The sequence below is a fragment of the Arachis duranensis genome, chromosome 6, assembly GCF_000817695.3.
Source record: "Arachis duranensis cultivar V14167 chromosome 6, aradu.V14167.gnm2.J7QH, whole genome shotgun sequence".
Taxonomy (NCBI): domain Eukaryota; kingdom Viridiplantae; phylum Streptophyta; class Magnoliopsida; order Fabales; family Fabaceae; genus Arachis; species Arachis duranensis.
In genome coordinates, this window is record NC_029777.3 from 46,648,052 (window position 1) to 46,661,456 (window position 13,405).

The 13,405-nt window shown below is 34.6% G+C and overlaps 1 protein-coding gene and 1 non-coding gene across 2 annotated transcripts in view; one reads left to right on the plus strand and one right to left on the minus strand.

Annotated features, from left to right (window-relative positions):
* The first annotated feature begins 1,398 nt into the window (after window positions 1-1,398).
* Window positions 1,399-1,506, plus strand: LOC127740467 (small nucleolar RNA R71). The gene has a single exon (XR_008001143.1). It is a non-coding gene; the product is annotated as a small nucleolar RNA R71 (small nucleolar RNA).
* Window positions 1,507-8,834: 7,328 nt separating this feature from the next.
* The window catches only part of LOC107493535 (uncharacterized), a 42,482-nt gene continuing 37,911 nt past the window's right edge, over window positions 8,835-13,405 (minus strand). The window contains exons 3-5 of the mRNA XM_052263020.1: window positions 10,262-10,547; window positions 9,174-9,284; window positions 8,835-9,097 (exon numbers count right to left, since the gene is read on the minus strand). Coding sequence (XP_052118980.1) covers window positions 8,859-9,097; window positions 9,174-9,284; window positions 10,262-10,547 — 636 coding nt within the window. The 3' untranslated portion in view covers window positions 8,835-8,858. The remainder of the gene's footprint in view (window positions 9,098-9,173; window positions 9,285-10,261; window positions 10,548-13,405) is intronic.

Below are 13,405 nucleotides of genomic sequence, written 5' to 3' on the forward strand. Positions count from 1 at the left end.
AGGATGATGGATTCATCCTTATCCCTCCTAGTGTCTAGGATTATGAAATCAGCAGGGAAGTAAAGGCCTTCAACCTTCACTAGCACGTCCTCTACTAGTCCATAAGCCTTTTTCATAGATTTATCTGCCATCTCCAATGAGAATTCCGCAGCCTGTACCTCATGGATTCCCAGTTTCTCTCTTAAAGAGAGTGGCATCATGTTTATCCCTAACCCCAGGTCACACAGAGCTTTTTCAAAGGTCATGGTGCCTATGGTACAGGGTATTAAGAATTTACCAGGATCCTGTCTCTTTTGAGGTAAAGTTTGCTGAACCAATGTATTCATTTCATTGGTGAGCAAGGGAGGTTCACCTTCCCAAGTCTCATTACCAAATAATTTGGCATTCAGCTTTATGATTTCTCCTAAATACTGGGCAACTTATCCTTCGACAATGTCTTCATCCTCTTTAGAAGATGAATAGTCATCAGAGCTCATGAATGGTAAAAGAAGGTCCAAGAGAATCTCTATGGTCTCTGTATGAGCCTCAGATTCCTTTGGTTCCTCATTAAGGGATTCTGTACTGACCATTGGACGTCCCCTGAAGTCTTCCTCTTTGGGATTCACGTCCTCCTCCTCCTCCTCTAAGGTTTCGTCCATGTTGGTTATATCAATGGCCTTGCACTCTCCTTTGGGAATCTCTTTTGTATTGCTTGGGAGAGTGCTAGGAGGAGTTTCAGTCACCCTTTTACTCAGTTGGCCCACTTGTGCCTCCAAATTTCTAATGGAGGATCTTGTTTCAGTCATGAAACTAAGAATGGCCTTAGATAGATTAGAGACTATATTTGCTAAGCTAGAAGGATTCTACTCAGAATGCTCTGTCTGTTGCTGAAATGATGAAGGGAAAGGTTTGCTATTGCTAAACCTGTTTCTTCCACCATTATGAAAGCCTTGTTGAGGCTTTTGTTGATCCTTCCATGAGAAATTTAGAGATTTCTCCATTAGGGATTATAGGTGTTTCCATAGGCTTCACCCATATAATTCATCTCTGCCATTGTAGGGTTCTCAAGATCATAGGCTTCTTTTTAGAAGATGCCTCTTTAGTACTGTTGGATGCATTTTGCAATCCATTCAGACTCTAAGAAATCATATTGACTTGTTGAGTCAACATTTTGTTCTGAGCCAATATGGCATTCAGAGCATCAATTTCAAGAACTCCCTTCCTCTGAAGCGTCCCATTAGTCACAGGATTTCTTTTAGAAGTGTACATGAACTGGTTATTTGCAACCATGTCAATGAGTTCCTGAGCTTCTGCCGGAGTTTTCTTCAGGTGAATAGATCCACCTGTAGAATGGTCCAGTGACATCTTGGAAAATTCAAACAGACCATCATAGAATATATCTAATGTGGTCCATTCTGAAAGCATGTCAGAAGGACACTTTTTGGTCAGCTGCTTGTATCTTTCCCAAGCTTCATAGAGGGATTCACCATCTTTTTGTCTGAAGGTCTGAACATCCACTCTAAGCTTGCTCATCTTTTGAGGAGCAAAGAACTTGGCTAAGAAAGCCGTGACCAGCTTATCCCAAGAGTCTAGGCTATCTCTAGGTTGTGAGTCCAACCATGTTCTAGCTCTGTTTCTTATAGCAAAAGGGAAAAGTATAAGCCTGTAGACTTCAGGATCAACTCCATTGGTCTTAACAGTATCACAGATCTGCAAGAACCCAGCTAAGAACGGATAAGGGTCTTCTGATGGAAGTCTATGAAACTTGCAGTTCTGTTGTAGTAGAGAAACTAATTGAGGCTTTAGCTCAAAATTGTTTGCTCCTGTGGCAGGGATTGAGATGCTTCTTCCATAAAAGTTGGAAGTTGGTATAGTAAAATCACCAAGCATCTTCCTTGCATTGTTGTTTGGTTCGGCCATAATTGTTTCTTTTGCTTCTTCCTTTTTGAAAATTTCAGTGAGGTCCTCTTCAGAGTCCTTTTAGGTTTAGGATCAGCTTCAACAAGTATGTCTTTATCTTTGTTCCTGCTCATATGAAAGAGAAGAAAACAAAGAAAATATGGAATCCTCTATGTCACAGTATAGAGATCCCTTGAGGTGTCAGAGGAAAATAAGAATAGAAGAAGGAGGTAAGGCAGAATTCGAACACACAAAGAAGGAGTGAGTCCGAATTGACAATGGGGGAGGAATGTTAGTGTTTAAATAAAAAATGAGAAAAAGGGAGGGAAATTTTCGAAAATCAAATTGAAAATTCAAAACAATTAGTTAATTAAAAATAATTTAAAAAAAATGTTTAATGGTTTTCGAAAATTAAAGTAAAAAAAAGGTTAGGTGGTTTTGAAAAAGATAAGAAGTAAATTTGAAAAAGATAAGAGGTTAGAAAAGATTTTTGAAATTAGAATTTTAAAAAGATGTGATTTTGAAAAAGATATGATTTAAAAAGATATGATTGAAAAGATAAAATTAAAAAGATTTGATTTTTGAAAAAGATATGATTGAAAAGATATGATTTTGAAAAATAATATGAAGATTTGAAAAAGATTTGATTTGAAAACAAAATTCCTCTCCTTGTGTCATCCTGGCGTTAAACGCCCAGGAGCTGCATATTTTGGGCGTTTAACGCCCAATTGCTGCATGGTTTGGCCTGGCTGGCGTTTAAACGCCAGTTTTCCTTCTTCACTGGGCGTTTTGAACGCCCAGCTTTTTCTCTGTAATTCCTCTGCTTTATGTTCTTGGATCTTCATTTTGCTATATCCTTTATTCAAGAAGATATATTTTCAATTTTGAAAAATAACAAAATGAGCCGAAACATATAATTCTTGGATCAAAACACAAGATATATGCAAGAACATTATGAACGTCAAGATGAACACCAAGAACAATCTTGAAGATCAAGATGAACATCAAGAACTTAGTTTTCTTAATTACAGAAAACATGAAGGATACCAAACTTAGAACTTTCCCATGTTTGGGCCATATGGATGCAAGAATGCATATGTAGAACATCATGCAGTGCAAATCAATAAATCATGAAGATCAAACAAGGCAATTTCATCAATAACGACTTGAAGATCATCAAGAACACAATGTATGTGTTTCGAAAATTGCAAGACAATTAAAATCATGCAATTGATAACAAACTTAAAATTTGGCCTTAGATTCAAATAAGAACCATGAAATATTTTTGAGTTTTTATGATTTTATGAATTTTTTTGGATTTTTCGAAAATTATCTTTAGAAAAATGAAAGAAGAAGAAAAGTTTTTTGAAAGGTTTTTGAAAACTTTTTGAAAATCAAATAAAGATTGAAATAAGAAGAAAATTACATAATCTAAGCAACAATATGAACCGTCAGTTGTCCAAACTCGAACAATCCCCAACAACGGTGCCAAAAATGTGGTGCACGAAATTGTGATCATCAACAATGGCGCCAATAGACTTGGAGCTCTCAAATGTGAATCACATTTTGTCACAACTTCGCACAACTAACCAGCAAGTACACTGGGTCATCCAAGTAATACCTTACGTGAGTAAGGGTCGATCCCACGGAGATTTTCGGCTTGAAGCAAGCTATGGTCACCTTGTAACTCTCAGTCAGGTGGATTCAAATGGGTGATAGAGTTTTCATACTTAAAAGATAAATAAAACATAAAGTAAAGATAGAGATACTTATATAATTCATTGGTGAGAATTTCAGATAAGTGCATAAAGATGCGTTGTCCCTTCTGAAACTCTGCTTTCCTACTGTCTTCATCCAATGCTTCATTCCTCTTGAATCTCTGCTTTCCTACTGCTTTCATCCAATCCTTCTTACTCCCTTCCATGGCAAACTGTATGTTTGGATTTCACCGGCGTCAATGGCTACCTCCCGTCCTCAGTGAAAATGGTCCAAATGCACTGTCACCGCACGGCTAATCATCTGTCAGTTCTTGATCATGTTGGAATAGAAACCAGTGATCCTTTTGCGTATGTCACTACGCCCAACACTCGCGAGTTTGAAGCTCGTCACAGTCATCCCCTTCCAGATCCTACTCGGAATACCACAGACAAGGTTTAGACTTTCTGGATCTCAGGAATGGCCGCCAATAATTCTAGCTTATACCACGAAGACTCTGATCTTTCGGAATGGAGGCTAAGAGATACACGCTCGATCTAAGGTAGAACGGAAGTGGTTGTCAGTCACGCGTTCATAGGTGAGAATGATGATGAGTGTCACGGATCATTACATTCATCATGTTGAAGTGAAGTGAATATCTTAGAATAAGAATAAGCATGAATTGAATAGAAAACAGTATTAATTGAATTAATACTCGAGGAACAGCAGAGCTCCACACCCTTAATCTATGGTGTGTATAAACTCCACCGTTGAAAATACATAAGAACAAGATACAGGCATGGCCGTGAGGCCATCCCCCAAAATGTGTTCAAGAGATCAAAAGATGATCAAAAGATGAAAATACAATAGTAAAAGGTCCTATTAATAACGAAACTAGCTACTAGGGTTTGCAGAAATAGGTAAATGATGCAGAAATCCACTTCAGGGTCCACTTGGTGTGTGCTTGAGCTGAGCATTGAGCTTTACACGTGTAGAGTCCTCTTTTGGAGTTAAACACCAGCTTTGGTGCCAGTTTGGGCATTTTAACTCCAACTTTTATGCCAGTTCTGGCATTTTGACTTTAGAATAGGGTAGAGAATGGGCGTTTGAACGCCAGTTTGCGTCATCAAAACTGGAGAAATGTATGGACTATTATATATTTCTGGAAAGCCCTGAATATCTACTTTCCAACGCAATTGAGAGCGCACAATTTGGAGTTTTTTAGCTCTAGAAAATCTACTTCGAGTGCAGGGAGATTAGAATCCAACAGCATCATCAGTCCTTTTTCAGCCTCTGAATCAGATTTGGCTCAGGTCTCTCAATTTCAGCCAGAAAATACCTGAAATCACAGAAAAACACACAAACTCATAGTAAAGTCAAGAAATATGAATTTTGCATAAAAACTAATAAAAACATCCCAGAAAGTAGCTAGATCCTACTAAAAACTACCTAAAAATAATGCCAAAAAGCGTATAAATTATCCGCTCATCAGTAAGCATCCTATGCGCGTGTGCGTCGCTTACTGAGCATGGCGTTTTTTGTTTGAACGCAATGTTGCTTTGTACTGGCCCTCTTTCTCTTCATTTTCTCACCTGTATTCAATCAAAACAGCACTCAAAGTCTCACAAAGATCATAAGAATTTGCATCATTTATAATAATCACTTAATTCTTGCATAAATCTCATAATTTTGTATAAAATTAATAATGTTTGATTGAATCAAGATAAACATGAAATTTCACTCCAACACTTACTTATTGTGCAAGAAAGTGCATAAAACCTAATGGAACAATGAAAAATTCTTGTGAAATTTGCATAAGATGACTTGTCATCACATGACCATAAGTGACGTAAAGGGAATTAGTTTAACCTGATGCATCCACAAGATCAGGCTTGAGGATGATGCTAGACCAGTGGTGCAACCACAAAGGCGACTGAATCCGGCCGTGAAGGAAGTAGTGTAGAAAGAAGTCACTAAACTGTGGTAGGCAGGGATTATCTATCCCGTGTCAGATAGCCCTTGGGTTAGTCCTATCCAGGTTGTACCCAAGAAAGGAGGGATGACAATGATCCACAATGAGAAGAATAAACTGATCCCTACAAGGATAGTGATAGGTTGGCGTATGTGCATTGATTATAGGAGACTCAATAACGCCACAAGAAATAATCATTTCCCTTTACCATTCACAGACCAGACACCAGAGAGACTGGCTAGGCATGCATTCTACTGTTTCCTGGATGGCTTTTCAGGCTACAATCAGATTGTAGTAGATCCTCAGGATCAAGAAAAGACAGCATTCACATGCCCATATGGAGTGTTTTCTTACATGAGGATGCCATTTGGCCTCTATAATGCACTTGCCACCTTTCAGATGTATATGCTCTCCATTTTCTCAGACATGGTTGAGAAATTCGTTGAAGTATTCATGGATGACTTCTCTATCTTTGGGGATTCCTTTGATTCTTGCCTTAACCATCTGGCCCTAGTTATAAAACATTGCCAAGAAACTAAATTAGTTTTAAATTGGGAAAATGCCATTTCATAGTGACTGAACGCATTGTTCTTGGACACTAGATTTCAAACAAAGGGATAGAGGTCGATCAGGCCAAGATGGAGGTAATTGAACAATTACCACCACCTACTAATGTCAGAGCAATCAGAAGCTTTTTAAGACATGCAGGATTCTACAGGAGGTTTATAAAAGATTTATCTAAAATTGCAAAACCCTTGTGCAATCTCTTAGCCACTGACACTCTTTTTATTTTTAACAAATAATGCAGGCATTCCTTCGAACTTCTTAAAGTAAAGCTTATCTCTGCACCTGTCATTTCTGCACCCAACTGGGACCTCCCGTTTGAGCTAATGTGTGATGCCATTGATCATGCAATTGGTGCAGTCCTAGGATAGAGACATGATAAGCCATTACACGTCATTTATTTTGCCAATTTTGTTTTAAATGAAGCGCAAAGAAACTACACCACCACAGAAAAGGAGTTACTTGCAGTGGTCTATGCCATTGACAAGTTTAGATCTTATTTAATAGGATCTAAGGTCATTATCTATACCGACCATGCTGCCCTCAAGTACCTTCTGTCCAAGCTGGACTATAAACCTAGATTGATAAGATGGGTATTGCTCCTGCAAGAATTTGACCTAGAAATTAGGGATATGAAGGGGTCAAAAAACCAGGTGGCTGACCACTTATCCCGGATTGAACCTGCAGTAGGGACGTCCCCTCCCACCATTGAAATATCTGAGACCTTCCCTGATGAACAACTCTTTGCAATACGCAAAGCACCTTGGTTTGCTATCATGGAAAATTATAAGGCGATAAGGTTCATTCCCGAGGAATACAATAGACAACAAGTTAGAAAGTTCATCCATGATGCTAAATACTACATGTGGGACGAATCATATCTTTTTAAAATGTGCTCGAACGGTACAATCTGCCGTTGAGTATCTGAGGAAGAAACGTGGCAAATCCTATGACATTGCCATGGCTTCGACTATGGAGGTCATTTTGAAGGTGAGCGTACAGCTACCAAGGTCATTCAGAGTGCCTTTTACTGGCCAACGCTCCTCAAGGACTCCCAAAAATTTGTCCGCAATAGTGAGAGTTGTCAACAGGCTGGCTCTCCCTCATAATCATGAAATGCCTCAACAAGGAATTTTAGAAGTTGAGTTATTTGATGTATGGGGAATAGACTTCATCGGACCTTTCCCTTCCTTATATTGGAACACAAACATCCTTTTGGCAGTAAACTATGTGTCTAAATGGGTTGAAGAAATTGTATCACCCACTAATGACACCTGAGTGGTAATGAAAGTCCTCCAGAAATACATTTTTAGCCGATTTGGTGTCCCAAGGACACTGATCAGTGATGGAGGCACTCACTTCTGTAACAGACAACTTGACTCAATTCTGCACCGTTATGCACTACTAGAAATTAGTATTTTTTGGACGAATTTTGAGACAAAATTGAAATAAATTTCGAACAAATTAGAGACAAATTTTTTGTTTCCAACAAAATTGAGACGAAATTTTTTTGTCCAAAAAACCCTTGTTTCTAATTTATATTTTGTCTGAAATTTTTTTCAGACAATTCTGTGACAGCTTTCGAATAAGCATTTATCTACTAGATTTCTAACTATTATGATGTAATTTAGACGAATTTTAGACAAATTAGTCAGCATAAAGACAATGTATTTCAAACAAATTTCAAACGTAGAAATATTTCATTTTAGAAAAATTTCAAACAGAAAATATACTTCATTTCAGATACATTTCTAACGAATTTAGTTAAATGTAACAGATTTTTTTCAAACAAATTTTAGACAAATCAAATGTTTTTTTCCGATTAAATTTCAGACAAATTTAATTTTATTATAATTTACGTATTTGAAACAAATCTCGTACAAAACAAAAAATTATTTTCACACAAATTTTCTATAAATTTAATTTAATATTTCAAATAATTTTTATATAAAATAATTTGCTATTTATTATATAAATATTTTAGAAAATAAATTATATATGATCTACTTTCTATATTAAAACTATTATAATAAACAAATTTTTCATATTACATCATTGAATTTATAAACATATAATAAAGTCATGAAAAAATTAATTACAATAAAAGACTTAAAAAAATATTTATTATTAAAATACTTTTATCTATAAATATAATCAAACTAAAATTAAAAAAAGAATTAAACTAAAACAAAGAAAGCTTTTTAAAAAGTCATAAACCATAAATAAATTAAAATGGACTAACTAATTCACTTAAATATTCTTTAATCTAAAAAAAAAAACATATACTACAAACATCAATCACTCATATTATTATTCTCATCATCACTAAAGCCTGTCCCAAGTTCATCTTCTGCAGGAACAAACAAGGTTAAAAAAAGTAGAAGATTCAACTTTTTATATAAAGCATGAAGTATCTTTTCAATAGAACTAATTCTTTTCTATTGAATTTTTAGTTGATGTCATTGATCTTTTAACTTGTACTCAGCATCATTCAACTTAACATTTTGCTCTTCATTGATCATTTTTTATTCCTTTGCCTTTTTTTTTACATGTGATGTTCTTGCTCATCAATATTTAGATCGTCTTTGAAAGTCTCTAAGCAATCTTTGAAACCCTTTAAAGAGAGATCTAAACCAAAAGAATCTAAATCAAAAGAACTTTTTTTTCTCCTTTGCCGCAGCTTTGTTCCAAATAGTATAATCATCTGGCATATTTAGACCTTCTTTAAATGCTTCAACATCTCCTTCATTTAATGAAGGATAAAATTATTTGAAAAAGTTATGTGCAGATTATCAAATTTCTCTAATCGCTTGACTAAACCAGCCTTATGACATATCTGTGCAGCAATTTCATTATGGGGAAGACCAGCAGTTGAGAATAGAGTGATCTTTTGACCTCTAGCAATAGAACTCATGACATCAATTGTAGAAATTCTGATTTGTAACATCTCGTCTAGATAGATTCTCTCACTAGGATTGATGGAACTTCCTGAAATATTGGGATAATATTAAGAATGTCAGTAATAAACATACAGTTTTAGACCTCCCGAGGAGAAGTTATATACCTGATATGTCCAAGTAAGGCTCTGGTAATATGAGTGGACCATTATCAATGGGTTTTCCCGATCCATTAAATATGCGGCAAGCATGTCGAGTGAAACAGGAGTTTTCAACATCTAGGAATGTAACCAAACATGGAAAAGATGAAACTCAACAGCTAAACTAATTCAAAAGAATCAAAATAAAAAAGAATTCCATAATCAATAGTCATGCATAAATTGGTAGAACAAATAAGAAATTAAATGAACACTATCAAAATGCAAAAGGATTGTCAAATAGAACTTCCCCTCTATAAAAAGTATGATAAACAAACACAAATATGAAGCCATACCTTATGAAGGACAGAACCTTAATAGATCATAACTCATCCATTATTTCTTATTGAAGTAGGTTTTCCCAATTATCATGCCTGTAGTACTCTACTATACAATAGATGTCTCCGTATTATTTATCATGTTACCATTCCAAAAACAAATACAGAAAATTAAATATATGAACTAATCAAGTTAACTCAAAAGCAATGCAATCATAATGGAAAACCTCCTCCTCCCTAAACACATGTTATTCTAGTTCACTTATTTATTCACAATTAAAATTTAGAAGATAACATATTTGAACAACCATTGGTCCCGACCCGATACTAACTACAACCAGAATATAGCTCCCAAAATGGATAAGCAAGCAAGAAAACAACTTCAATAAATGTTTTAGAAGATTAAAAACTTAATAACTATATAAAGAGAAAAAAAATTAAAAAAACAGGAAATTTACAGAGACCAAGCTCTCAGCTTTGACGTGGGGATGGATTCAGTATTTGCAGCGGATGAAGAAACAAGAAAACAACTCTGTTCAAAGCACCATACAAAAGATACAAGAATCACATCACTCCTCACAAAAAATTGACAAAGAAACAAACGGAATCATCATTAACAAAGAGAACAAACAAAAATCACATCACAACTCACAAAAAATTGAGACTTGGCAAAAGATGCACAAAGACACAAAGTGACAAGGGTCGGAGGCTGGCGGGGTTGCGAGGTCCGAGACCAAAGGAGGCGACCACACACAAAAGGCAGAGTAGTGTGAGTCTCACCTGTGAGCGCCAAGGACGGGGGGTGGAGGTCGCCTGAGGTGTGAGGTCTGAGGTTTGCGAGGGTGGAAGGTCTGAGACCGGAGGTTGATGGCGGCCACAGGTAGGAAGTAGAGCAGTGTGAGCGAGTTAAGGCTCTGTAACCTCTGAGCGTGAAGCATGGAAAAGGGTGGAGGTTGTCTGAGTTGCGAGGTCGGAGGCTGGCTGGAGTGCAACCCGGATGATCGGCGGTGACCACAGGTTCGGCAGAGTAGTGTGGGTGAGGTGAAGAGGGTCTGTAAAGTGTAAACTACTAAACTGAGACAGAACAATTTTTGAGAAGGAGAGAGGCGGGCTCTGTAAACTGAAACCAAAAGGGGTGTTTTGAATAAAATTTAGTTCTTTGGCGCCAAGCATAGAAGTGGTTTTGAAACAATTACATCTATTAAAAATTTAAAATGAAATTATATCTAATTTTTATTAATAAATTAAAAAAATAAAATTATAGTATTGGTATTAAAAGATAAGTTTTGGAGCATTAATATCTAAAAGACAAATATTTAATAAAATTAAATTTAAAATTAATTTTTAATTGTTTAAATTAAGTTGTGTTTTTGAATTTTTATCATATAATAATTTTAAAAGATAAATATTTAAAAAAATTAAATTTAATATTAATGTTAGTTAAAAATATTTAAAATATATTTTAAAAAATATTTATAATTATTTAAACAAGCATGAAGATATGGATTATATATATATAAAGTGTTCAATTGTGCATAAATATTTTTTTAGTGATGTAGATAGATTTTAATTAAGACCACAAGTAATTTTTTTTTCAAATTCTTTAATGTATTTATATAATTTTTACATGCGTGACACAATCATTTAATCAATAGATAAATTAATATATGAAGTTATACTTACACAGTAAATTGAATATAACTTATTTTTAAGATTTTTATATACATGATTCTTTTAGATACATTTTATCTTAAATTTATTATAAAATTAAATTTTGAATTATTATAACGTAAATAATTAAAAAATAAATTAAAAAACAATATAAAGTAACTAAAAAAAATAAAAATTAAATATAATATGATATATAACAATTTGTATCAGAAGTTTAATATTAAATATAATAAAAATAAAAGAATAAAAAGAAAAAATATTCATAAATATGATTAAATTTAACACAAAAAAAATAAAAGGATAAATTCGAAAAAAATAATGTTCTTCAAAATAATAAAAAACATGAGCGTTATTTAGCGTATATATTATATCGAAATTTGTTTGATTTTACTTTTATTTTATTTTATTCTATATTTTTGTGTAGATTAAAAAATAATGTTACTAATATATGAATAATGTTAAACATATTAAATTAATTTTGTAAAGGCTAAAAAATTTAGTTGCTATAAAAGACAGGTATAAATAAGCATTAACGTACCTATTAATCTAATTTTTTAAAATATGTATAATAATATATGAGAAGTTAATCAATATGATGATTATTTCATATTTTGATCAAGAGATTTTGGAATTGAGTCTTGGAAATAAAAAATGTACCTAAGTTATATATAATTAAAGGTAACTTATAATTAAAGTTATTTTAGGAAAAAGAAACTTTATTTTGGAATAGTAAAACTATTTGGGACAAATCATAGAAAATTTAAAATATAAACAATATTTTTATACTAAATGTTATAATTTTTTAATAAATATATGAAATTTATTTGAAAACTGATGCACTTTTATATGGAATTTATAAATGATGTAATTTTCGTCCTAAATTTGTGGAAAAATTTTTGGCTACTTCGAAGGGTTAGCTATAGTAAAAACATTTAAGACTAATTATAGACAAATTTGGGACAGAATTAACATTTTTCAAAATGCATCCCAAATCTGTCTGAATTTATTGCACATATTCAGATGGAATACGGACGAATGATAGTTTTTGTCCAAAATGTGTTGCTAATCTGTATGAAAATTTTGGCGCCATCCAAACAAAATTTGGCGCCAAAATTTGGGACAAAATTTAGACAAATTTAAGACAATATATTCTTCCAAAACCTCCACTAAAAGTTGTTCAACATTTATTCCGTTTGAAATTTTTGTCTGAAAAAATCCTATTTCTAGTAGTGATGGTGTTCGGCACAAAGTGGCAATTCCTTACCATCTGCAGACAAATGGGCATGCTGAGGTGTCCATCACGGAACTTAAACAAATCTTGGAAAGAACAGTAAGTAAATGCAGGAGGAATTGGGAAAGGAGACTTGATGACGCCCTCTGGGCGTATAGAACAGCTTTCAAGACCCCTATCAGGATGTTACCCTACCAGCTGGTCTATTGCAATGCATGTCATTTACCAGTGAAATTGAAACACAGAGCCTACTGGGCAACCGGATTCCTTAACTTTGATGCCAAGTCTGCAGGGGACAAAAGGTTGCTCAAGATGAATGAGTTGATGAATTCCGACAAGCTATGTTTAGCAATGCTAAAATTTACAAAGAAAGGGCCAAGAAATGGCATGATCAAAAGATCTCTTCCAAAGACTTCGAGCTAGGTCAGAAGGTTTTACTCTTCCATTCCAGACTAAAACTTTTCCCCGGAACGCTCAAATCACGATGGACGGGACCTTTTGTGATCACCAACGTATCACCCTATGGTCATATGGAGCTCTAAGACAGACACTCTGACAAAAGATTTACAGTGAATGGACAGAGAGTCAAGCATTACCTAGGGGATAACCTAGAGTAAGAGAGTGATGAGCGGATATTTTATACGCTTTTTGGGGGTAATTTCATGTAGATTTCAGCATGTTTTAATTGGTTTTTAGTTGAATAATATTAGTTTTTAGGAAAAAATCATATTTCTTGACTTTACTATGAGTTTGTGTGTTTTTCTGTGATTTCAGGTATTTTCTGGCTGAAATTGAGGGAGCTGAGCAACCGAAGAAAGGATTGGGCAAAGAGCTTGGATGATGCTCTGTGGGCATACAGAACAGCATTCAAGACTCCTATAGGAACCTTCCCATACCAACTGGTGTATGGGAAGGCCTGTCATTTGCCTGTGGAACTGGAACATAAAGCCTACTGGGCAACCAGATTCCTAAACATGGATGCACAGTTAGCTGGTGAAAAAAGACTGCTCCAGCTAAATGAG